The 27646-nt window shown below is 39.8% G+C and overlaps 1 protein-coding gene across 4 annotated transcripts in view; it reads left to right on the forward strand.

Annotated features, from left to right (window-relative positions):
* Window positions 1–27136, forward strand: part of abi2a (abl-interactor 2a) — a 40631-nt gene extending 13495 nt beyond the window's left edge. The window contains exons 2-11 of one of the 4 annotated variants that reach the window (XM_036568271.1): window positions 4961–5128; window positions 7183–7359; window positions 9828–9925; window positions 11863–12012; window positions 16140–16258; window positions 17227–17469; window positions 20992–21153; window positions 22294–22383; window positions 22812–22991; window positions 24259–27136. In XM_036568271.1, coding sequence (XP_036424164.1) covers window positions 4961–5128; window positions 7183–7359; window positions 9828–9925; window positions 11863–12012; window positions 16140–16258; window positions 17227–17469; window positions 20992–21153; window positions 22294–22383; window positions 22812–22991; window positions 24259–24434 — 1563 coding nt within the window. In that variant the 3' untranslated portion in view covers window positions 24435–27136. The remainder of the gene's footprint in view (window positions 1–4960; window positions 5129–7182; window positions 7360–9827; window positions 9926–11862; window positions 12013–16139; window positions 16259–17226; window positions 17470–20991; window positions 21154–22293; window positions 22384–22811; window positions 22992–24258) is intronic. The other 3 variants (XM_036568278.1, XM_036568286.1, XM_036568294.1) reach the window with 3 other exon arrangements.
* Window positions 27137–27646: the final 510 nt, after the last annotated feature.

Consider the following 27646-nt stretch of genomic DNA (forward strand, 5'->3'; position numbering starts at 1 on the left):
GGTTTGGAAAATCCCACTCTGGAGTCTGCTGTAGCACTGCTGTAGGATGCAAGTTAGAATGCTTACAACAGTTACGGTGATGGTTATGCGTACAGGTAAAAGAGTCAAATTCTACCCCACTGGATTAGGTGTTTTTGTGATTTATTGCAATTCAATAGATTTCTATCTATGTTTGCTCCTGACCTGTTTCTGCTAAGTCCTGTTGTGGTGGTCACCAACCCTGGTCTTGGTAATCTACCTTGCTGCGGAGTCTAGTTCCTGCCGCAGCCTGCTGCACCAGGTCCATTGACTGCTTCAGAAGATCTTGATTGGCTGGATCAGATGCAATAGTATTAGGGTTATAGGGGAAGCATGTTGGATGCAAGTTGGAAATAAGCTCTGCAAGAAAGTAGACCTCCCGAAAAAAGGTTGAGGACCACTGCCCATGGATGGCTGGTTGTTAGGGAGAGAGGTGTTGAGGTTTTCCTCTCTGCCTCGATTATTTTCAGCTGCATATATTCATATACTTAGTGGAGCCATGGTCTGCTGCTGCTCTGTGTAGGAGGGGATTGTGTAGGTGGATAATTTCTCATATTAGTCTCTATGATAATAACATGTTCAAGCAGTTATTCTCTCTTTCTGTCCTTCTTGTATCACATTGATTAGGAAATCAGACTCCTGCTGTAATGAAAGTTTTGTATTGCTTGAAAACTTCAGCTAGAATACAAGAATATCCTTATTTTTTGTGTTGGATTAGTGTTTCTCACAGGTCTGAAACATGCTTGGGGGATCAACATGAGGGGGAGAGGTTATTGAATATATGGATATCCAGTCTCATCATAGTGTTGCTTATTTGGTTATTCAGATAAGCCGCCAAGTATGTGAATATTAAACCTACCATGTGTTTTGTTTTTAGATGAGAAGCACCTTGTGGGCATTGCTAAAGTGAAGGTTTAGGTCATGGCAACAAGGAAAAAGAGTGACACTGTCTGCTGTTGTGTATTCATAAAATCTGAAATTTTTTCAAATGGGACACAGTTATTTGGATGGCAGTCAGTGTATTTTGGGGGTGGTGGTCACACAAGTGTAGCCTTTATGTGGGAAACACTGTGGATGTGTTTTTCAGTTTTATTATATCATTCTCGTATGAATAACACACTGATTTGAAAATTCTGAAGTGGGCCTGATACCAGTCATTTCAGTGTCATCTTGTGTAGATGGATGTTGTATATAACGTTTTGTAAACCACAGTCTGTACTCATGGCTGTTTTTCTTACCAGAAGTTTAATCTGTCCCTCCGTCTCCTGCTCTTTTACCCATCTGTGAACATGTGCAGAGGCTAAGCCAAAGCCTAATTATTTAAGACACCCTTTGAAAAGACATTATCGGGGTTTCCTGCTGCTCTTCTGATCTGGTCAGTGTAGCATGGCTTTGGTGCGTCCACTACTGAAGAGTCATTAGGCTCAATACCATGTAATTACTCTGGAACCCAGTCTCCATCGCTGTGTGTCTGTCTGCTTTGTGTGTGTGCATGTGTGTGTTTTGATTGTGAGTGTGTCTGACTGTGGAAGATAGGGGAGTAAATTGTGTTTGCTTGCCTTGTTGTAACATGGCAGTAATCTTATCAACGCCTTCCCCTGCAGTGAATAGAGCCTTTACAGAGCAATCAATATTCAGAGTGAGGTCTCGTAGCATCCCACACCTGTAGACCAGTGCCTCAGACTCTCCCTGACCTGAGCCAAGGCACAGGCATTTGTGTCCGTCAACACCTGTTAGGTGGAGCTGGTTGATCTGGCTCATCTCTATTTAAAGGCCTTGGCTCTTTACTCACCTTCTTCCTTTAGGTGCTTCTTATACATTTGTATGAACGCTCTTGACTTTCAAAGTAGTTTAGGTGACAACTCCTTCAGGCCCTATTTGTTGGCTGAATTTTAAACCTGTTTCCATTGGGGTTGTCCCTATCAAATGTGAAAGATTGGTAACAGAGATCACCAAGTAGTCCTGGGTGATATATCTTATTACAGTACATTTTACATATCATTCAGTATTGATTGTTTATAATTATTATGTTCATTTATGTGTAATGCTCAATTTTAATCAGGGATGTACCTATGATTTTTATTTTTTTTAAGGCAGATACTGATAGTGATTTTTCTATAGTCAAATTAGCTTTTTTTTGTCCAAAGCTCATACTGTATGGGATAAGTGAACATGTGAAACATACTAGTACCTTTTCATCACGTTTTTATAAACTACATTACTTGCTCTTTAATGAGCCAAACTGGCATTTTACATTTTGCAATTTATAATGAGTTGCATATTTTACCAAAATGAATCAGCGTCATGCATAATTACAGCACAGTTATGCCTGAGGAGTAAGGCATAAGTGTGCTACAGCGCTTTGGTACACGTGTAGCACAGTGCAAGTGCACTCACCTGGTTCATGTCATTTATGTCATGAAGTTGCAACTCAGATTTGGCAAAATAAAAACAATAAATTGACCAATTTTAGAAAACAAAAGGCTCATTTTGGGATAAGATACTAATATTATGTATCAGAATGGAATATAAAATAAGTTTAAATAAAAATTTATTTACATTTTACTAATATTGCCCCTATACTCAACACTCAATATGCAAGACTTTTAAAAACTGAAGTCAACACAAATATAAATTAAATTGTTATAGCAACTTGCAATATAAAAATGGCATATTCAAGATGTTAGTTTAAAAAACATTGACAAAAAAAACAAAATGTGCCAGTTTAGAGTGTGTCACACTATACACATGCTAAAAATAAAGTGATTTTACTGTAATATTTGAAAGTAGCCTAGCATACCTTACTTTAATGTGTGAAATGTGTGGGTATATTATCTACAAAAACACTATGGGTGCACGCTTAGAATTGGGCAAGACCAGAGTAAGCAGATTTTTTTTTCTCCAAACACAAAGGCTGATAAGAATGGTCCCTTGGCCAGGTTGGTTGTAAAGAAATGATCTGTGTAAAAAATACAAATATTGTTACGGGACTCCAAAAACACTTGATCAGGACATGCCTAATTTCCAGCCTGCAGTGAAGCAGGAACATACAAAGATAAGAGGAAGCTTTTTCAGGTAGTTGTGTGCAGTGATTGCAGTTTATGGTTTTGCTTTAAGCCTGGTCTATTGTTTCTTTAGCCGCTTCTATGTACAGCAGATACGGTGGGGGTCTATTTCAGATTAGGGCTCTTTCTCTACACACAGTTCTCCCTGTAAGTGCCTGTGGGTGGGGGTCTGTGTGAGAATGCGCCCCTCCTCCGCTCTCGCTGAAGGGGAATGTGAGTGCACCCGGGTCTGGAGCAGCTGTGATGTCATCGTTGCGCTCCACTGTTATTCACAGTGCAGTGGATCTGCATATTAGTGTCAGCATGTCAGCATGTGTCCTGGGGGAGGGTCCGCCACTTTGACCTACATGCCCGCCTGATGCTAGCCCACAACGCACACATACACTTGTTTTAAACTCAACACATTTGCTGTAAAACATTCTGGAGGATTTGGTTATTTTAGTCATGTGATGTGAGCTGTAAAATGTTATTGACCTTGATAAATGCAGCTTCCATTTAGTTCTTCAGATCTATTTTGCACATCAAGAATAAAAGTTTATTGGTGGATTCATTCAAGATTTCAATGTACAGAGCACAGATTGAGCACAGTATGTGAGGTGACTGTCCCCTCCTGGCACAACGGTGGCACAAAGATAGGGATTGTGTTAAAACACACACACTCAGTCAGTCTCACAGTTCAGTACAGGATTCAAAGCACTCAGTCATGTGACACACTGGTGCAAAATGTTGCACTCACAGAAGTGCTGAGATCCTGACATTCCATACACACACACACACACACACATACTCACGCACCAACTCCTGTCTGTTCCTGACAGTGCAACTGGGTCCTTATTTATTTATTCATTCATTCATTCATTTCTGCTACTGCGGTTCACCTGCATAAGGGCTGCATTACATGGATTTAAAATTCATTGTTGAGTATTGTGATAATATGAAAAGCAAGTACAGCAGATGTGGTGGGGATTTCAAATTAGGGCTCTTGCTCTACACACAGTTCTCCCTGTAAATGCCATGATGAAAAATATGTATACATATGCAGGATTCATTATTGTATTAAACATAAATAATGAAATATTAATAGCTAAAACTAGAATTAAAAAAATATTAAAAGATCAAATGGGGCTCCTGGTGGTAGACCACCAAAACTGTCACCATCAGATAAACAGCACTTAAAGATTTCATCTATGTGAGAGAAGAGAAATTCAAGGTCCACTCTTCCTTCAGATCAGAAAAAGATCCACAGGTGTTTCTGTCCATCCTTCCTCTGTGAGAAGACAACTCAATGCAGTGGGTCACAGCAGCACTGCTGTGTCTGATCCGCTCATGTCGGCTCAACACATACTAACATGCTACCGCCACGTCAGTGTCACTGCAATGCTGAGAATGATTCAGCACCCAAATAATACCTGCTCTGTGGTGGTCCTGAAAGCGTTCTGACTACTGAAGAACAAGGTGAAAGGGGTTAACAAATTATGAAAAGAAACAGATGGACTGCAGTCTGTAATTATGTAATCCTAAAACTAGAAAGTGCACGTTTATGGTAAGTAGAGCTGATAAAATGTACCCCCCCCCCAACACTGCAACCTTGAATATTGTGACAATCAAGGAGACTCATATCGCAGTGACTAGAAAAATACAGTTTATTGTGCGGTCCTAACATATCACACTTTTGACAGTGATGAATGGATAACTTATTGCAAAAGATTGTCTTGATTGCGTAGCTGTCTGTTCTGTCCATTTTAATGTTATCGAAAGATCTGATAGGTCTCTCTCTGTTATCAGTTGTTTGTTTGTTTGTTTTTCTTTGATTTTAGTTGTTTGGACTGCACTTCTAACTTATATTTGCTTTTCTTCTCTGTTTGCCCTCATTCCAGTCCCCAGATAAGCACAGAGCACTAGAGGAGACCAAAAACTACACTACTCAGTCCCTGGCCAGTGTCGCCTACCTGATCAACACACTAGCCAACAATGTGCTGCAGATGCTGGACATCCAGGCGTCACAGCTACGCCGCATGGAGTCATCCATCAACCACATCTCACAGGTAAGCTTGCGTTAAGGGCTGCAGCCACTGAATATTTTAATTTCTTATATAATCAATATCTTGATTGTTTTAATTCTGACAAAAAAGCTCAAAATATGTTTCTCACTTTTATTTTTACTGTTATTTATTGTTATTATTACAGTTATTACTGTTATTTGTTTTTGTTTGTTACTTTGCTGTTTTATATGATCACTTGAATTTCTTTTCTTGTGGTTTGTTTTTAATGAAGTTTGAAATACTGCGAAGTATTGGAAAAACACCAGAAACAAACTTTTGATTAAGAATGACTTTATCGGCTCAAATTTGAGTCAAATATGGTGCTACTTCTGTGCTACAGTGACATGCTAACATTTAGCTTAATAAAACAGGCTGATAAAAACTCCAAACAAGTGTTCCTTAATATTTATTGCCTGATAGAAGAAGAATAAGGAGTCCTCAGTTATTGCTGTAAAGAGTTTCCTTATCCTGGTCATGATACCTCTGGTGTTTTCCCTGCCCAAAACAGTCACTTCAACTCAGGAAAGGAATGGCTGATAAGTTGAATTGAGTGTGTTGAAGCATAATAAACACCAAAACGTGCCAGGCGGGGGGTCCAGAACCAAGGTTAAAAAGCAAAGCTCTAGAGCATAACTTTGTATGCTCAATCATGTTTTATTCTTTTAGACACTCTCTCAGTCTAACGTATGTGTAGTTTACTCCTTTGTCTTATTTACATTGCTGTTGCATGCTGTCAGACTTGAAGCATCTTTACTGCATCAGTGTCACTAAATGCTGAAAATCATTTAGCCCTGTCTGAGGAGCTGGAGGAGCCAGCAGCGGTGGCTAATTCCCCCTGCTTGGGTTTTTATTTAACAGCTGTCAACAGCACGCTGTCTAACGGGATTAAGGAGCGCCATGCTGCAGCTCCTCTAACGCATTAATCAGCCCCCTCTCCTCAAGCGTTTTCCGCATGAGCTTCTCCTGAGTTTGCGTGAACTGAAATGAAACACGGATCTGCCTAAAGGCATTTGCAGGCTTGAACGTAGTCATGCTATTGAACCGTGATCAGCGTGTGTCTGTGCATGCATGTACACTGTATGTCCAAAACTTTGTAGACAACTGCTAATCCAACATTTCTTTTAAAATCAAGGGTGTTAATAGGGAATTTGTCCCCTCTTTTCTGTAGTAACAGCCTCTACTCTTGTGGAAAAATTTCACAGTAGATGTTGGAACATTGCTGTGAGGATTTAATAGCATTCAGGCAACAGAGCATTAGTGAGGTCAGGTACTGATGTTGGACGATTAGTTCTGGGTCTCAAAACTCATTCGAAGTATATTCTGTGGTGGTTCATCACACCAGAGAAAACAGTTTCGCTGCTCCACAACCCAAAGCTAGGGAGCTTTATATCCTTCTATCCGACGCTTGGCATTAGGCATGGTGACTGGGCAGTGCTTTTCAATGGAGGATATACAAGCCCGTATTAGTAATGTGTCTGGATACCTTTGGACATATTTTTCTGTAGGACTGTGCATTACCATAATTGTCTAAGGTTGGCTTGGCCTGAGTGACTGCCACTGTCTGCTTGTTCCCTTCCACATTGATTGTTTACCAAACCTTTTATCTCTTTTTAAGATATTACCACAATACTCTGTTAATTATATTGTCTTTTTAATTGCTATTGGCAGTTTAAGAGCAACTAGTGGTTATACATTTTGGGGAGTGGAAATCAATGAGGAGTTAGGCTGGATATTATGTTTCGTAAAGTACAGTGAAAATGAGTCAAATTTTAACAATGAGAAATATCATTACAATGAGTGTAAAGTCATGTATGTAGAAAATATTTTGCTTTCTAGAAGAGCAAGGAAGTAGTACCTAGCTGACAAACATATGTTGGCTATAAGATAGCCAGTACTTGTTGGGCACTGAATGAGAGAGAATATCATTGTGACACTAATATTGAGTTACTGAATACTGATCATGTGTTTGTTGCAAAGCTTTCAGTCAGAAGGAGTACCTGACATTTTTCTTGTTACCTCTCTCTCACCTTTCTTTTTGTACATTTCCTTTTATGCAGACAGTGGATATACACAAGGAGAAAGTGGCAAGACGGGAGATTGGCATCCTGACAACCAATAAGAACACTTCCCGCACCCACAAAATTATTGCTCCAGCCAACCCTGAGCGGCCAGTGCGTTACATTCGGAAACCTATCGATTACAACGTACTGGATGACATTGGCCATGGAGTAAAGGTAGGTTCATACAACACAAGACTGAACCACTTTGTGTTAATCATTGTTAGAACACTGGGCAGAAAGACAGTTTGAGCAATGCATGATAGTGCTGTTTTCTGACTAACAGTTGTTGATATTTTCGCTAATACTAACAGATGTTCTGTGGCATAACTTAGCGTGTCTTTCTTTTTTTGTCTCTAAACTGTCACTAACCTGTCTGTGCTTCTCCCTTGCTTCTTTTCTCTGCTTCATTCTTGATTTAAGTGGTTACTTAGGTTCAAGGTAAGGGCTTTTTATGTCGTCTGTTGTGAGCAGGTTAGGTGATTTAAGGGGAGGTGGGATGATTTCTTGGCACTGACCATTCCCAGAACCATAATAGAAACAAGGTTAATTTCAGTGTTGACTGGTAGGGCTGGGTGATATATTAAATGTTTACGGTATACAACCCTGTGTCCCAAAAAGTTGGGATGCTGTGACAAATGTAAGTAAAATCAGAACGCAGTGATATGAAAATCATTTAAACTCTATATTTAATTGAAAATAGTACAATGACAAATAACATTCCCATTTTGAATTTGATACCAGCAACGTGTTTCAGAAAGGTGGGACAGAGGCAACAAAAAAATGAAAAAAAACCTGGTGGAAGATCTCACAGGTAATTACGTTAGTTGTCAATGGGTCAGTAACATGATTAGGTATAACTCTCAGAATCTCAGAGAGGCTGAGTCTTTCAGAAGTAAAGATGGGGAGGTGACACCACTCTGTGAGACTGCACAGGAAAATAGTGCAACAATTCACAAATAATGTTTCTCAACATAAAGTAGCAAATAACTTGGGGATTCATCATCTGCAGTACGTAACATTAAAAGATTCAGAGAATTCGGAAAAATCGCTGTATGCAAGGGACAAGGCCAAAAATCAGTATTGGTTGGCCGTGATCTTCTCACCTTCAGGCAGCACTGCATTAAAAACTATTCTGTAATGGAAATCACTGCATGGATTCAGGAACTCTTTTGGAAACAGCTGCCTGTGAACACAGTCTAAAAAAAAAAAGAGGAAGAGTGTCCTGTGGTCCGATGAATCAAAATGTGAAAATCTTTATGGAAATCATGGATGCAGCAAACTCCAAGCTACAGAGGAGAGGGACCATCCAGCTTGTTATCAGCACACAGTTCAAAAGTCAGCATCCATGATGATATGGGGACGCATGGCATGGGTGACTTGCATGTCTGTGAAGGCACCATTGGTGCTGAATAATACCCGAATGCTTACAGTGTTGTTAAAAAAAGAAGTGATGTGGTAAACGTGCCGCTGTACCAACTTCTTTGAAACCTATTGCTGGCATCAAATTCAAGATGGGCATATATCTTTTATTAAAAAAAAAAATACATTTTCACAGTTGTAACATTTGATGTGTTGTCTTTGTACTGTTTTTAATGAAATATAGGGTTCAAATGATTTGCGTATCATTGCGCTCTGTTTTTATTTACATTTTTCACAGTGTGCCAACAAAGTTAGGCAACGCTGTGAATATAGTTTTGATATTGAAGTCTAATTTATGCCGAGTTTCTTGAAGGACTTGGCAGTCATTCGCCCCTCCTTGTCTCTGAGGTATGAGTGCGCTTAGTCATATTAACAAATAAACCCAGCAATACCACAGTACAGTACAGTTTTTTTGTCCTGCAGTACAAAACAAATATAATCACCTGCCATTCTTCCTTCATTTAGTTCATTTAGTGAAAACTGGACCTCAGTAAAAAACAGTAAACAAAAATGCAGTAAACATTTTGAATCTGCTTGGTACAACTGAGTCCCTTCCAAGTTTGCATACTTCATTTAAAGACTGCTTATAAAGCCTGTTTAGTCCATATTATGGTTCTTATTAAGCCATTTCAGAGAAAATTCAAATTTTAACCATGTCACCCAGCCCAGTTCACTGGCCATTACAGGCATCCATTTAGCCACTACTAAGGCTGTTATATAACTAAATTACTAAGCATTTTCATTTTCTTTATGTGGACTGCACTGAGTATGCTCGATGGGAGAAAAGATTGAAAGAAATCATCACTTCTTTCTCTAGCGTTATCATGTGCTATTTGCTTTTTACTCTCTCCACATTCACCAGAATAACAGTGTAAGCGCGCATGTGGTGCAATTCATACATCTTCGGACAGTGTGACCCTTGTTTGCCAGTTGCCCATGTGTTAAGCTGCCAAGGTGGCACAAGCTGCTTCCTGTCTCTCTGTGCGTAGCTGATTGTTCCCATGCCAACGCTGCGTCAACGGGAACTTTCACACTGCTTGCTTTTGGGTTGGTGTCAGGAAAGAGGAGTGGGAAAGGGTGTGTGTGTTTATGCGTGTGACATATTGCATATTCAGATCTCTGATGGTATGAAATGTTTTTTTCTTAGCTGTTTATATTTAAGAACAAATGATGTATGATGGTGTTCTTAACGTATGTGTATAATTTGCCTTGTTCTATTTCAGGTCAGTACCCAGAACATGAAGATGGGGGGTCTTCCTCGGACTACCCCGCCCACACAGAAACCTCCTAGCCCTCCCATGCCTGGAAAGGGAACCATAGGGTAAGTGCGGCAGAGGCTTGGCTATTCTGTGCTGCAAGGTCACAGCTCCACACCAGAGGAGCATGACCCACTAATTGCATTTATGATATTTCTGGTTGTGTGGATGTTCTCTGAAAATATGTTTGTTTTATAGGCATCAGTATTTTTTCTGTCTTTCTCAGAAGTCCAGTGCCAATGTTCATAATTCATAGCAGGGTTTTAAGGGACATGTCAGAGTAAATAAGAGCTTTCAGATGTGCCCCCACCCCCATTATGTTTAAATCTGGGTCATACATGTGCACACATGCAGATATAGACACTCTGTAAAGATACCGCTGTAGGGCACATGTTTGGGTCATGACTCTTTCCTCTTGCTAAGTTCTTCTTCTGCTCTGTGGGTGACATTTGCTATTTACACTGACGAAGCTGCTTGTTTAAATTTAGGGTGAGAAAATAAACATGCTTAAGTGAGGACTGGCCTCTAAAATTGCATAAGAACAGATGAGATCAGTTTTGTGCAATACTGCAGCATCCCTCCCTATTCCTTGTCAGCTTTATATTATGCTGCACTGATGCTTTACTAGTCTTGTCTGAGCTCAGAAGAAAAGAAATCTATTTGCACCTCCTCCAGATTCCTGTGAGTCATTGTCTCCAGCTTCTGGCCTCTCTCAGCTTCCGTGCTGCCCCTCTTTGGCCTGCTCACTGCAGGCTGCCTCATGTGCTGCTGATAGGCCAGATTGGACAGTCATGCCTCTGTGGCTATTAGCCACAGTCTGCTGTCTGTATCTGCACATGTGAACTCCTTCTGTCATAGTTGTTTCTGTTGTATTCTACCGAAACTCTGCTGTTGTGTTTTTCTATATAAATACATAAATTCTGTGCTGTAATAGTGGATAAGGTGTATGTATGTGTATCTGTTTGTCATTGTCAGCATGTTGATAGCTGGGTGATGTTTTGGTGTTTGTATTATGTCTGTTAATGTGCATCTGTTGTGGTTTTCAAACGGAACAATGTTAACAATATGTTGATATTGATCTTGCCTGAGAAGCGGCGTTCGTCTACTATAAAATCTTGTTTTGGTTTTTGTTTTGATGCACTGTTCTGAATGAGGGTTGAGAGAGTAACAAAGAGGTGAAATTCTTTGCTCTTAATCTTAAAAGTTTTTAGAGATGGATGGCTTTTGGTTTGTGGCAAAGCTTCAGCGTACACAGAATTCTACACAGTTTGCTCTACACAAATCTTTTTTTGGGGTTATTTGCAAACTACATATATAAATCGTGCAGTTTGTGAATAACGTGACCTTGGTTTAGCTGATCTGTGGAAATATTATAACTCCCTTCAGACTTCCAATATAGCAGGGATTATGGGGTGTCCTGTCCTGTGGGATGGTTTATTTCTGGATAGTATGCAGACAAAAAAAGGATGTATTCAAGTGGTAAAATGTTTCAGGAAAATGCATAAGTTGTTTTATGAACTTTTGAAGTCTACTCATAACTCTGGAAGTATAAACTTTTCCTTATGATTATTGTATTCACAACTGGACAAAGTCCTTCAAAGTCCTTCCCCCAACCTTTAAAAGACGAAATGACACTTATTGCATATGAGGACATGACTTAATGACCAATTCTATCCTTTTGTTTTAAGTTCAACTTATTCGTTTTTTTCTTTTATCATATAGCATACAGGTCATGTGTTTTTCCTACTAAGGAAAAATGAACTGTTGCTTTGATTTACAGTTATATGTGCTGGAATTTCATAATGATATTTCTTCTACTTTTTAATGCAGCGGATGTTTACTTTTATTGTATAGCAAAATTAGCCATTGTATTACCAAGCTCAACGATAATACAAGGCCTAAACATCTCATAGGCCTTGGAATATCTCTAGAAAAGCTTCAACCTTTTCCTTTCAAATTTGTCCAAAATTGTTCAATTGTCCTACCCCCCTGCTCCTGACAGGAGGCACTCCCCCTATAGGACACTGGAGCCAGTGCGTCCCCCTGTGGTTCCTAATGACTATGTCCCCAGCCCGACACGCAACATGGCGCCTGTGCAGCAGCAGAGCCCTGTGCGCACAGCGTCAGTTAACCAGAGGAACCGCACATACAGGTACCCGTACCCGTCTGACTCATGCCCATGTGTCAGCTTGCCCGCCGGCCAGGGTAAAAGCCCATCTCTCTCTGTCTCTGTCTCTATTTCTGTGCTTACCATCTCTCTGCTTTTCACTATGAAACTTGGATGAAACTTGGTTCAGAGTTGGTTAATATGATAGGTGGTTAATATGATACGTGACAGCTTTTACCATAAGCATTGCAAACAGATCAAACTGTCACTTCCCTTATACAAGCCAGAATTACCTCAAAAGTCTCTGAAACTGTAATAAAATTACTTTACTTACTACTTCCTTGAAAAAATGCAGTACGGTTGAGTTATTGGTACATGTAACATTTACAGTTATTGGAACATGTACCAGTTGGAAAATCCAGGGGAAAGTCTATTAGTCCTTTCCATACATTATTTAGAAAGAAACAGTAAACATTGTTTAAACACATAGCCAGTTATGCCTTAAAATATAGAATTTGGCTAATGCTGTTTATAACTATAAACTAATCAGTCAGAGAGCAGCTGCCTCAAAACAGAATCTTGACTGAATCAAATAAGCCTATGCAGCTGTCATGGTTGTCATGAAAGTTATGAAAATAGAGTATGACCTGCGTAAGTAAGGTTGGGACACTCGCACAAGGATCTTCTATCTGTATGTTTCCTATTAGCATGCAGTGTGATTTTGACAGGTTTCTTACAGGGTTTATGGCATAGGAAAGGTATTGGCTGTGCCCACGCTCACTCTGTTCTGATCATATTCACTATTTATGTACAAAGACAGGCTAAAACTGTTGCTTCACAGTACTTTATTAAAGGAAAAAGAAATTACACAATACTTTGTACCATGTTACCCCCAACAAAGTCTATGACAATGAGGTAAACTGACTGTCAGTCCTGGAGAGGGAATCCTAGTACTTTGAAGAGGGTGCGTGGATTCAGCAAGGTGTCTCATCACTAACCATTCTCTCCGTCTGAAGACTTTGGGGACTGTAAAACAAGAGATACTTCCTCCTATGCTCCACTAGCCCCCCTCCCTTTCTTCTTTTGAAGCCTGAGACTTCTTCACTGCGTCTGAGTTTACGTAACTGTGCTCCGCTAGTTCTGTCTCGCCGTGCGCCATCTGCAGTGATGCCCTCAATACGCTCCTGAAAGAGGCTGCAGAAAATGAACATGGATAAAGACACATTTGCTTGCAAACACTCACATGTGTACACACAGCCACAGGCACACGCTTAAGCACTAGCACACATGTTTTCTACGGAGGATGAAACCTTCGTCTCACCTGTACTGTTCCACCCACATGGTCTGGATGGTTGCCTGTTCATGTCACTTAGCATTTTGGATCAGGAAAAGAGCAGCAGGCGCCATTTCTCTCCTTCTTGCTCCCTTCTGCCTGCGAGTTGGAAATGTCACAGAACATCTTGTGTGGAAATATTGAGCAGCTGAGTAAGCTTCGGAGCTTGAAGATGTTCGAATCGTACATAAAATGCAGAAATTCTGTGCATAAAATGCAGAAGTTACATGTATACTTGTGATGACAGCTCCACAACATTATTTCTTGACTAGTCAAATAAAAAGTAACATTTAAAAATACAATATTAATTTTTGTTCATCACATACAAAAAAAAGTTTGTAAGGCCAGTTTTCAGTATTGGTGTTAACTTCGGCCTAAATCGAAAATTCACTGTCAGTAAAAATTCTCCTATCCAGCATTATGGCTCAATGGTTCAAGGAACCTTAGGCTTAGAAAGCCTTGTATAAAGCTGGTGTTAGTAAACAGCAGTAGAATGTGAGCTGCATAGCTGGTGTGCTAGATTTGAAAAGGTCGTTGCAGCATCCTTCCCATGCTCTTTCACCTCATCTCTCTCTTCAGTTGTGTAACACTTCCATTTAATCTTTTTTTCCCTAACTGCTTCAGCTTTGTAGGTCAGTCTGGTGTTGCTGCTCTCTTTCTCTCATTAGTTCCCCTTCTTTTACATTTTCAAGGTTCTCCGTCTTGGTTAAGTAAGATAAAACTCATTGTTTTGCAACTTCATCATCTTTTATAGAATCTTGTATGTGCTCTCTCTCTCTGGTATGCTAGCACATTTTCGTGGCAGTCTGTGCTCTGGATTTTTGATTTTTTGTATCTGGTACAGAATGACTGTCTTGGCTGCCATGTAAAAAGATAAACTGGACTGATAAGCTTTTATTTTATCTGAATTTGGGAACAGAATGTAGTTAAAAAAATATGTAATTTACTAGCAAGCCATTTAAGGGTGTTTTGCTTAAATCTGGCATAAATGAAGACAGTCCACATTATGAGCACAGACTCTGTCATTTAAATGTTTGTTTGATACCAGGCACATATGCTTAAAAACGTGTACTGCTGCTTCTCAGTTCATTACAGGCATTTCCTCTGTCTCATACTGTATATTGACTCTCCTGCTATTTATTCCAAAGATTTTTTAAAGGTTTTTGGTGGTGTCTGGTGAACTTGTATCATGTCCAATGTCTTGTGATAGCTGTTCTGAGCCTTACAAGGCATTGTGTAGCTTTGTGTGTGTGTATGCATCCTTGTGTATTTGTGTTTGTCTGTGAATCCAGTGGAAAGTATGTGTTTCTGTTGTACTGTTGTGTTTTGGAGAGGGGTGTGTAAAATACAATGTAAAAGTCAGGGAATACCCTTCGTTTATTTATTTTCCATTCAAAATGGCCATTAAGTTATTCATTTATTTAATTTCCATTCAAATTGGCCATTAAGTTATTCATTTTCAGAGTCAATGCAGAAAACATATACAGTGCTGTGAAAAATATTTACCCCTTCCCAGTTTCTTCTGTGTTCTGTTTTCTGAAATCTACCAGAAAAAGGGTTACAAAGCCATTGAACCACAGTGAGAGCCATTATCCACAAATGTAGAAACCCTGGAGCGGTGGTGAACCGTCCCAGGAGTGACCGGCCTACCACAATTTCACCAGTGACTCATCCACAAGGTCAAAAAAGAACCCAGACGAACATCCAAAGAACTGCAGGCCTCACTTGCCTCAGTTAAGGTCAATGTACATGAGTACACCATAAGAAAGACATTGGGCAAAAATGGCGTCTATGGGAGAGTTGCAAGGTGCAAACCACTGCTAACCAAAAAGAACACAAAGGCTCATCTTGTATTTGCCAGAAAACAGCTAGATGACCCCAAGACCTTTGAGATAATATTCTGTGGACTGATGAGTCAAAGGTGGAACTTTTTGGATGACATGGGTCCCGGTGATGGTCCCAATTATCCAGACCACACAAGCAAGTCCACCTCTAAATGGCTCAAAAGAAACAAAATTAAGGTTTTGGAGTGGCCGAGTCAAAGTCCTGGCTTGAATCCCATTGAAATGCTGTGGTAAGACCTTAAACAGGCAGTTCGTGCTTGAAAATCCTCCAATGTAGCTGAATTACAACAATTATGCAAAGAAGGGTGTGCCAGCATTCCTCTACAGCGATGTAAAAGACTTATCGCAAACATTTGATTGTAGTTGTTACTGCCAAGGGTGACACAACTAGTGATTAGGTTTAAGGGGCGATTACTTTTTCACATGGGTGATATAGGTTTTGAATATATCTTTATCTTCAGTAAATGGAATGATCATTTAAAAGCTAGATTTTGTGTTTGCTTGTGTTGTCTTTATCTTATATCAAAATTAGGATGATCTGAAACATTCAAATGTGACAAGATGGCAAAAATAGAAGAAGTCAGGTAGGGGCAAGTACTTTTTCACAGTGCTGTATTTAACAGAGAATTACGCAGGGACTTCAACAAATAAATATAAGATAAAATTACAGTATTTAGTGTTTCCATCTTTTGCCTTTATTACAGCTTTCATTCTTTTTGTTATGCTTTCTGTTTTTCAAAGAAATCTGCAGGGATATTTTTCCACACTTCTAAAGTTCAGTCTTGGAAGTTGGTTGCATTTTCTGCTGTTCACGATCCAAGTAATTCCAAACACATTTAATGAAGTTGAGGTCTGCGCTCTGGGATGGCCTGTCCATTGTTCTGATAACACCTGTAGCTTCTTTTTCCTTTTGAAATTAAGTAAATGAAGGGTGGCCTCTGACGTTTGCACAGTATTGTATGTGTATGTGTATAATCTCTGTGTGTCTTATGCAGTGGGAGCAGTGGAGGAAGTCACCCCAGCAGTCGCAGCAGCAGTCGAGAAAACAGTGGGAGTGGCAGTGTGGGAGTGCCTATTGCCGTGCCAACACCCTCCCCACCTAGTGCATTTCCAGGTAATGGCTTCGTCGTCTTTTTACTACCACTATGACACAGTAGCTGCCTGAATGTACTCTGACTCCTTCATGCCCAGTGAGCTGTAGTTTGTCAGTGTTATACAGGGGGTGTACAAATTAACAGAAACTAATTTGAAATGAAATACTCAGATTCTTTGGCCATTTTATTAGGTACTGCTGTGCCCAGAATGGCATTCAGTAACTGTAAATCTGCAGAGTACATGTGTATTGTAGGTGTACCTGATAAAATGACCAGTGAGCATGTGGTACTTGCATTATTTTGTATGCTCCCTGTATAATATAGTGAATGCAACAAAAAAGGGTACAAATTGATGATGAGCGAACAAGTGCACAAAAAGAACAGACATTACCTGTGGTCATCTCCGTGAACAGTTCTGAATTGGTGGAATGGAGCATTTCTGACTTTGTTTAAATGATTTATTTATGCAGAAATTTTGAAAAATCGATGGAATTCCCGTTTGATACCCATTGATTTCTGTAATTTGTTTAGACTTTTTATTATTATTATTATTTATTTTTTTTTTTGGACGTATGGGAATGTTTTAATAGTGCTTTTAATGAATAACGCAGGCAACATTTCTGGCTTTTTTGTCCTGTATATTGGTAAATGATTTTTTTACCAGCTTGTCTACAAAATTGATCGACTTTTTTGAATTGTCTGTACAAGAACTGACTTTACTTGCAGATGCTAAATAATGCTTATTTATTGAGAATTGTTGTGGGCTGCTTTGTTCTACATGCTAGTGGTCTTCTAAGTTTGTATAACAGGATTTAGAGCAGGTAGAAATGCCTTCATAAAGCAGTTATTAACAGTGTTCTGCCTCACATGCAGCAGTCTGCCACCTTCGTAATCTCCCTGTAACCAAAAGACAAAGACACAAACTTTTATCTTTCGGTTTCCTCGTTTCTCCTTACCTTTATTCTCCATCCTTTCTTTAACTCCAAAGCCTCTGCAGCTGGTGCCACCAGCAGCCCTTCTGCCCCACCTAACTCCACCCAGCCATCTGTCACATGCTCTAATTCTGCCCCCAGCCAGTCCTTAACCAACCCCACTGCAGCCCCTGAGCCTTCCCTCACTCTTTCCGCCACTGCTGAGGCCACGCTGGGCCCAGCCGAACCCCCTCCCTCCTCTCAACCCCCCAATCCTGCTGCAGCCGCTGCCACTTCCTCCACCACCACCCCTGCACCAGGTGAGTGTGCCCCCACCCAGCCTGCCAAACCGCACCTTCTCACCACATCGTGCCATCATTCCTCAACCTTCTCTGCTTTTGCTGTCAGGAATGACATGCAGATCACGCACTGTGTCCTGCTTCCATGGTCTAGTGTATACCACCCTCAAACCCTTCTAATCCTTTTTACATCTCATTCTCCTTTTGCTTGAAACTATATACGTTCCAAAGATGCTATTCTGTCCATGGACATGACACTCGCAGCTTTCATAGGGACTTGGTTTTTGTTTTTTTTTGTGCTCTGCATTTTGGCTTGGCTCTCTGGTAGTACACCAAAAACTCTTATCATCTTATTTAGTAATGACTTTGACCACAGTACACTTGTCTGTTGCTTTGCCAAGCAAATACCAGGAGTCCTACTGAGAAAACCATCCACCAAATCAAATGAATCTGCCCACTCATCGCAGTGTGAAAGTATCCAATTAGCCATGACCTCCCATGTTGTGTTAATCTCTGTTTCTGTTCCACCCTGACGCCCAGCGTGAGCTGCGAATGTCATCCTTTTCCTCACGTCCCTTCAAGAAATGGCTTACTCACAGGGCTTGTAAAACTGGGCTCACTCAGAGTCAGGAGTGAAGCTTGCTTTTTCAGTTAATTGGTGTAGGCAAGAAAGCCTGAGTTAGGTGCAAGCTACAGAAATTGGATAAAGCCTACAGTATCCCAACACTGCAGGACAGTCTGAGCTCTTGTGCAGTATGAATTGGTGGCTGCCTTTGTTTAAAGGAAATAGAATTTTAATTGGTGGTGTACAAAAAAAAAAAAGAATGTAATGATGTGCAAATCATTTAAACCCTTGATTTAATTGTTTAATTGAAAATAATGCAAATACAACATGTCAAATATTGAAAGTGAGAAATTTCATTGTTTTTTGGAAAATATATGCCCATTTTGAATTTGAAGGAAACATGAAGAAACATGAAGAAACATGAGAAACATGTTTCAAAAAACGTTGGGACAGGGGCATGTTTACCACTGTGCTGTATCCTCTTCTTTTAACAAAACTCTGTAAGCATTTGGGTTCTAAGGAGACCAGTTGCTGTAATTTTGAAAGACTGTCATCTGGATGACAGAGTATAATGCTCCATGAACCTGTGCATATTTTTCTGCACTAATGGTGCCTTTACAGATGTCATGTGCATTAATACACCCCCATGGATGCTGGCTTTTGAACTGTGCGCTGATAACAAGCTGGATGGTCCCTCTCCGGAGGACACAGCGTCCATGATTTCTAAAAATAATTAAATATTTCGATTTGTCAAACCACGTGACGCTTTTCCACTGTGTTTCCACAAGTGTTTATGAGCCCATGCAGTGATTTTCTCTACAGAATCACGTCTGTTTTTAATGCAGTGCCACCTGAGGGCCAAAAGATCACTACCAGCCAGTACTGGTTTTCGGCTTTATACCTTGCATACAGAGATTCCTCAGAATTCTCTGAATCTTTTAATGATATTATGTACTGGAGATGATGAAATTCCCAAGTTCTTTGCTATCTCACGATGAAAAACATTATACTTGAGTTGCACTATTTGCCTGCACAGTCATTTACAGAGGTGAACCCTTCTCCATCTTTATTTTCGAAAAGGATTCCATATAGGATTCCATAATGCATCTAAAAGGGCTCTTCTGTTGTTACGATGTCAAGCTTGTAACAATATAAGAACCCTTTTTGGTGCTATATAGAACCATTTTTAAAAAGATTCTATATAGAACGTAATACAACACATTCTCTGTCAGTTTGTAGAACCCTTTGATGACGCAAAGAACCCTTTAATCATGTAGAGGGCTCTTTGAGTGTTCATGGTTCTATATAGAACCGTTTTCTTTTCTGGTTTATTAGTTCTTTTAAAGTGTTGCACACGTAGTTTGGTGTTTTTGATCACGTATACTTGGTCAGTGTCCAATCACAAATGTGCAGCACTCTTTCTGTGTGTAAAATTAAATGCTGTGTGGCTAAAGCCTCTTTTCTTAATAAAGTTATGATTGTGTCATTCACTTTCTAATTGGTGCTTGAAAATGTGCTAAATGATTCCATGGATACCAAGTGTTTAGCTTACATGCAGTAGTGGAATGATGAGTCAGACATGCTAGTTTTTGTCTCAGCTTTCCAAGAGCTATCAATGTAAAATGGCCAGAAGTTACAATAAATTTACAGTTTGTAGACAGCTGACTATCCAATGTTTCTTCTAAGATCAAGGTTATTAAAAGGAAGTAGTCCCCCCTTTTGCTGCAGTAACAGCCTGTACTCTTCTGAGACAGTTGTAGACATTGCCTATTGCCGGGGGCACTTTTGGCCACTAAAAATGCAGCATCTGTGGCCTGAGTGGCCACTTATCTTGGAGATTTTTTTGCATTCTTTTTCTCCTTTTAACAAACCTGTATGGTTGGATATGGAACTAAACAGACAAATCAGATTTTGTCAGAACCACAGTAGCTAATGTGAGTGTGGTGGTCCTCCCTGCTACACCTGGTGTTATAGATGCTGTCGTATTAGCTAAAGTTTACTCATATCACTCTATGAAATAAGGACTTAAATTAAATAAGGTGTTACATAAACTGGCATTACACCAAAGGGCTATCATACACAGCAGCTAAACAGTACCTAATGAAATGTAGACTGGACGTCAGGAGCGACCAGCTCAGCAAATGGAACCACCACAGTCACCACAACAGCAATTTTCTTATTAATGTAAATTTTGTCAATTACAATGTATATTGTATGTATGCAAGTACAATATGTATACATGACCAACATGCTTCTGTTATTCTGGCCATAAATTCTTAATTTTGGCCACAAGATTAATTGGCTTAGTGACCCAAGTGCAAATTTTTATTTGTCCACCATAGTTCACAGATAATATTACTATATTCCTGTGGCTTGTCAGCATAGTTGGCTAGGGGTGCAGGGTGCTTATAGCACCCACTGAAGCTCTGAGATGATGAGTCATCAATCTGAGGCTGTGGAATATCATAGAAGGCTATAGAATAGACTGTCTCTGACTCAGTCCAGTGCAGTTAACTTGAAGTTTCTGCTTCTCATGAAAACACTTGTCCGTCTGTTTCATCGACGTTTGCATATTATTTTGTGACAGAGGCACTTCACCTTGTTGCATGATGATACTGCATGCACTGTGTTTAACAGATAGGTCTGCTGGGATGCATGGGTAATGACCTGTTCATGTGATAATGGGTGTGAATTCCATTTGCCCACCATTGCAGGCATTTATAAAACTCCTCATTACACTGCTTCTTTTTATCTATAGGACTCCAGAAATGGTAAGGTCTTCCAAGATATGGTGCTGGAAAGCCTCAAATACTACTGTCATCAACGTTAATTTCATTTGCCTTTGAAAGTATCAGTTTAATAAGAATTTCAAGCCAATTATAATTTAGATTTTACCATTATTATCCACAGCCATTGTAATTTCACCTGTATGGGGCGTCTCTGTTGTCTCACTCTTGCTCTTTGCGTTGTTGGCACAGGCATCACCCCTCAGTTCTACAGCATGAACCGGCCTGTGCCCAGACAGATCGCCCCTACGGTCGGAGGCTCTCTTCCCTACCGCCGACCACCTTCTGTCACTGGCCAGCCTACCATGCCTCCCAGCCAGCAGAATGGAGGACCCTACTACAACCAGGGCCAAGGTAACCATCACTGATGACATGCCTCTGGCAGGAGGCTTTCAGACTTATGAAGGAAACAGTTACGATGGGAAGCTGACTGTTGTTTAGTGAAATTGTCCATGCCTATGCTTTCTGCTGCTGTCTTCTTTTGGCACATTATTTTCTGATGCGTGTGAGACTAAGGCCATTGCCTCTTAATATTGCCACTCATTCTCAGCCAAGCCAAGCCCGTTTTATTTTTTTCCAAACAGTTACATTTCATTTCAGAGGGTAAAGGAGTAGCTTTCCCCTTACTCCAAAATTTAGTGATTAGCAAAGTCATGTTTGGTGCTTGAAGTTTCCTTCTATCATTTTATACTGGAGATTTAGGGTTAATTTAGCCAACAAGTAATGGAAGCAAATACCATTTATCATTTATGCCCTCACACACTTGTCTCAGCCTGTGTAGAACTGTCCAGTAATCTCAGACTTGCTTATGACGTTTCTGACACTGTATGACATACTGTTACATATAAAAATAGGCAGTACAGACAAAATTGAAGCTTTCTATTCTTACAGAAAATAGTGTCTGAAGCCACATAAGTCCATTTGAGATTGCTTAACAACTTACAAAGCACAATTTGTGACAGTGTGATGATTTAAGCGTGCACTTTACGCAGTGCTAATTCTAGGCCATAAGTTGCCTTTAGCTGTTAGTTGCATTAGCCTCATACCTCCAATAAAAAAACTACAGAAGCTGACTTCAGACTGTCTTGGCTGATAGACTATATTTGATTGTAAGGAGACAATTGTGTTGCCAAACGGTTGTTTAACGCATGAGGTATATGAGTGGAAGTCGACTTTAGAATGTAGCTGTAGACCTGTGGTTGGTGTAGGTGTGTTCTCTAGACCTCTAGTTCTTGCACTAATTAGGATCACTTGCTGGGCTACAGCAGCTTGCGTAGTTAAATTCTCATTTTCTCATTTACATGTTTGTCTGCACACTAAACTAACTGCTCTTTCTTTCCCCTGTCTCTTCCTTTGATCTTTACCTATCCTTCATCCGCTTTGGTTCATTACCCAACACATTCTGTCCCTTTGGTCCTTTTCACACGACTGCTGTGCCTCCACTCCTCTGTCTTCTTCTTTCTGTCTCACTGCACCCTGTGTGCTGTGCTGCAGCAGCCTCAGTGGCGCCCCCTCCCCCCTCCATCCTGCAGATCACTCCCCAGCTCCCTCTGACGGGCTTCGTGGCTCGGGTTCAGGAGACCAGTAAGTGGCTTTGAGCTTCACCCCTCTGCAGAGCCTTTTCACTCTTCACGCTCACCCACAGTGCAGCTCACATCTGCTGGCTGCTTCCAAGATCCTCTATTAGCAGCCAAAGCCTTTAGTGAAGTGGAAAATTTACATTTTTTGGCTTACAGCTATGAAGAATTTCAGTGCACTGCACTTGATGGTGTACTGACTTTTCTTATTGTGGGGATACTTTCTTTGTGTGTTTGTGTGTACATGTCTGCATCCATTAAAGAGCAAGTGTATGAATGTATCCAGAATAAAAGTGCTTTGCTTTCAGTGAATCATACAAACATTTCCTATCCTCAGTGATACCTCCTGCATGAAAAGCTTGCATGCTGCTCCATTTTAAAAGACGTTCAGCCTTCATTTTGGGACATGTGGTTCATAGTTCTTCTCCGTGGCAGTTTCAGATGCTCCTCCCCCTCCTCCTCCCACAGAGGAGAGTGTGTTTGAGGAGGCGCAGCCCCAGCCCCCTCTGCCACCCCCAGAGGATTATGAAGAAGAAGAATCGGCCGTGGTGGAGTACAGTGACCCCTATGCTGAGGAGGACCCACCTTGGGCCCCACGTACTTACCTGGAGAAAGGTACTTAATTTTAACTCTTTTTATATTTTATACTTCTAATGGAAAGTACGCTACTAGAGATGCAAATTGTGGCAATTTTTTTTTACTGATAACCAATGATAGGGCATCGTTAGTTGGTGATTAATGGTTAACCAGCAAGCCTAAAAAAAGGACTCGACTTAATCGAAATATCAGTTAAAAAACAGGTGGTTCTGTTTCAGGAAATCTGACTTGTCTTGTGAGGCCAGACGTCACCTTGTAACAAGAACATCTGGGAACAACTTTGAGAAAATCTGTAGCTAAAATGGTTCTATATCGAATCATGAACACTCAAAAAAACCTTTACATGATTAAAGCGTTCTTTACATCGCATGAGGCTTCCTCAGATTGTTGGAAAATGTGTTGTATATGGTTCTTTATAGAACCTTTTGAAAAGGGTTCTATATAGCACCAAAAAGGGTTCTTCTGTTTTTACATTGTCAAGCTTTCATCAATGTGAAGAATGCTTTCACATTGCAAAGAAACCTTTAATCACACTAAGAGTTCCTCAAGTGTTCGTGGTTCTATATAGAACCATTTTCTTTACTAAAGAACCCTTAAAGAACAATCGTTTTTAAGTGTATAAAGATAGCATTTTGCTAGCAGCTTGTTTTGCCTGTGTTAGCGATTGTACTCCTTGTGTTAAAAGAGAACATGGTTGGCAGTCCACCACTGTCCAGCAGCAAAAATCTAGGAAGTTGTCTCTTAGATGTGCATTTTCATTACGAGATCATCTGGCCCAGCAAACACACACATCAACTGAATTCTGCTTTAATGCACAGAGATACATATTTAAAGGTGTTCCTCACACTGCCGTGCATTACACTTTTTCCTCTTAAGAACTGGACCAGTATTTTTAGCTGCATGCTTTATTTTTTTGATAGAACTATCTAGAGGAACACATTGCCTATTTTGACCTTATGTGCACAGTAGAAACATTCCTCAACTTGAATGATGAACCCACCTAGCTAGAATGCACACATCAACTGAATTCTGTATAAATATACTGAGAGATTAAACAGTACCTTTAGTGTAGTTGTGCTATTGTCCTCTCGAAAACTTGCCCTGAATCCCACTGTTTTGATTTCATACTTCATTAAATGTGGTCAAACAACTGTTTATTTGTTGGTTAACGGTTAATTGGTTAATCATTTGCTTTAATTTGTGTAGTCACTTTCACATATGACTGTATGTATACTGTATGTACATAAATCATGTGTTTTAATGCCTCATTTTTCCATTGTGTCAGTGGTGGCAATCTACGACTACACACAAGACAAAGAAGATGAACTGACGTTCCAGGAGGGAGCCATCATCTACGTTATCAAGAAGAACGATGATGGCTGGTACGAGGGCGTCATGAATGGCACTACAGGTCTCTTCCCTGGCAACTATGTGGAGTCCATCATGCACTACACAGAATGAGGCCTGAGCCAACACTACCCAGGCGCTAATGCTAGCACGCATGGGTCTGCACACAGATATCCATAAAAGCAGATGGGTATGTTCAGACATGGGCGATCTCAGTTCAGTGGTCGAGAAATGTTGAACGTTGACACTTTATGGACTGTGACAGCTTTTCACCACAGACTGATACAAGGGGAAGAAATACACTATTAGAATACAACAAATTCCATTAATAACAATAAATCCCAGTGTTTACTGTTATGTTGGATGAAGGATTCTGAGCACAACCACTATTTTCCTCTGTTTGACTAAGATAAAAAAATAATGAAGTAGTTTTGTGGTTGAGGACGAGATATTTCACATACTAAAGACGAGGTGCTCACGGTGGTGAATCTCCCTCTTTATTTTGGTATAACTCTATTTTTGACTCTAAACGTCCTCAGCACAGTGAGTTCTGGGGTCTTGTACGGGGTTGACCGATGTCTTTGTAAGGGCAAGTGAGCTAGGTTTATACGGAAAGCAGCTGAAAAAGGGAAACACTCATATTCAGAAAGCAGGAGGCCAGTGTCAAAAAGGAGGGAAGGACTGCAGTAGAATGCAAAGAATGAAAGCAGAGGAAAGAGGGAAAAATACAGTATTTTAGTGAGTTTTGTGGTTGTCCATTGAACACATGTATTGGTTTAAATCCTTGATTCTGTGCTTTTTGCCTAACAGAAATCTGTAATTTCCATGTATTCAACAGGCAGCGGTTATCCGATTAGATTTTGGCATGGAATAACTCCCTTAGCTGGCCACCAAAAGTAGCCAGATTTTAGACATTAATCTAATCTAGCTAAAATCAGATTGGGTAACTTTTGATAAAACTGGCTCCAGTGGTTATGATCGCTGTTGAGCAACAACTTCTCAAGACAGGAATAAGTGTTACATAATCACCACATATTTATTTTTTTTTTTTTTGGTTTGGTATCTTCCACAACTATAAAATGCCCAGAGAGCATAAAGAAGAGTGCCAGCTTTCACTTTATGTAAGACAGACATGTTGAACTCTTTTGCAATAGCAGTGTTAGAAAGGGCATTAGTTCCCTTAGATGGCAAGCGCAAATGAGAAGTTCAGAATGGGCAAGCCTGAGAGAGAGAAGAGGAGAAAGAAATATTGAACTATTTGCACAAAGATTTTCACCCTCAGCCCCCTTAACTTCATCTTGGAGTGTCCATTTATAAAGCTGGTGTATTTTGCTGCTGAGCTGTGGCCGCATAACCTGCTTGTTTCTAACACTAAAGTAAGAAATCGGTCAGCCCCAAAACATGCAGTACTAAATAGTGTCCTCATCAGCTTTGCTTTGTGTATTTTTTTTTTCTCTTTTTTTAATTATATATATTGTGTAGTGATGCTAACAAAATGGCCAAGTTGGTTTTTGAGATGTTGTGTAGTGCTACATAAATTGCATGCTCAATAAAAATCAAACGTCATGTTATTTTAATTTCACATTATTTTTCTCATCTTTTGAGTTTTGACATTTTTTTTTTTTTAATTTCTCATCAGCAGGTCATACAGCTGCTAGGAGTTTTCAGAGTGAATATCCAGTCGGGTGCTAATGAAGTATATTAAGTATATTTTTGTGCCATATTGTAATGTTACAATGCCTATATAATGCTTGACAACTCTCACCAGTAATCAACTCTCTGTACCTCGTTCGTTGTCTAACACGGTTTGGCTGATGTTTAGAGATCTCCTCTGGATTACAGCTGGGATACGTAGTGTCCGATCACCAGTTAGAGTCTGCATCAGTGGAATATACATTGTTGTAAAAAAGGGAGGGTAATGCCAGGTTGGAATAGCAATAAAACAGCAGCACAGTCATATTCCTTACTTGGGTTTGCAATAATACCTGATGAATTGAGATGTTTAGAGATGCTATTTTGTATTTGTTCATCACAGAAAGCACATAGTTTTGAAGATAATAAAAAGCAAAGCAGGCAGACACATGGAGTATATTTATATTTGAGATAGGCTGGCCATTCTCTTAAAACTGAAGTCATAACAGAGATTTCTTGGTTTAATTTTGCAGCTTGCAAAGATTATCAGAGTATGCAGTTGTACACAGACTGTAAGTATATACAGAGATATATATCTAAATAAAAATGTATATTTTGGGTAGGGATGTGTGTGTATATAAATATATATATAAAATAATTGTTTGTGTATACTTACAGTGTGTATATATTGTAAGTATATACAAATAGATGATTTTGTGTATATATATGAAAATTTCCATTATGTGCGAGAGTGCAACTGTGAAGGTGCAATAGCCATTACTGTGTTGATTTTTTCCTTCATTTCTTTACAAAGTGAACTGATTTACTCAGTATTTGCATGTTGCTGTTCTGTGCATTCGTTCATAAGTACAAAGTGTTCTAGTGATGATGCTGTTCTAGGATCCTCCTGCCCACAGTGTGCTCATTCCTGTTATTCCTGTTACCAACAACAGGGTCCTAAATCAGCACTCTTACTCAGGCATTTTGTACATCTGCTCTCTTCAGCTTATAAACTAGCACATGTCAGAGTGTGAGAAAACTCCAAAGCAGTGCTTAACACAAGCCTGTCCAAAATGGGACCACTAACATTGCGGCTCAGCATCGGAGGGCATTATCCAGACCAAACAGGACACCGAAAAAAACAACTGGATAAACTGTATGATAATAAAGCTGTTGGAAATGATTGTGTGGCTGTATGTATGTAATATTTCATGTTTCTTTGCATTTACAAAAAGCAATTAATATATGTTATATATATTAAAAGGAACACTCACTGCTATCATTGGAACACCACTGAAAGCTATGTAGATGTTTTAAAATGTACACATTTCATCATGCAGTGAAACGTGCACGCAGATCTAAACTCTTTTTTTTTTCCTAAAATTTTTAACTGAACAAGACTTCATTGCTTCAGATACGCTTCATCTTCCTTTTGGCTTATATAACTTGGCAGATATTGCACTCCAGATGGTCAGAGACAGTAAGTAAGATTGTTGGAGGGTTTCAGACTCTCAGGCCCACAGGCTGTTGGTGTTTAAAACTGGAGAGGGAAGTGCTTTTAGTCTGCAGTTAATCAGCAGAGTCAAGGCAACATGGAGAAAATCTATTAAAACATACATTGAAGTATTTTCCCGTGACAATCAGTTAAGAGTAGCATATTAAAACAACACCAGAAGTAAGAATGTAAGAATTTA

This window comes from Colossoma macropomum, unplaced genomic scaffold (genome assembly GCF_904425465.1).
Source record: "Colossoma macropomum unplaced genomic scaffold, Colossoma_macropomum, whole genome shotgun sequence".
In the NCBI taxonomy this organism is placed as follows: domain Eukaryota; kingdom Metazoa; phylum Chordata; class Actinopteri; order Characiformes; family Serrasalmidae; genus Colossoma; species Colossoma macropomum.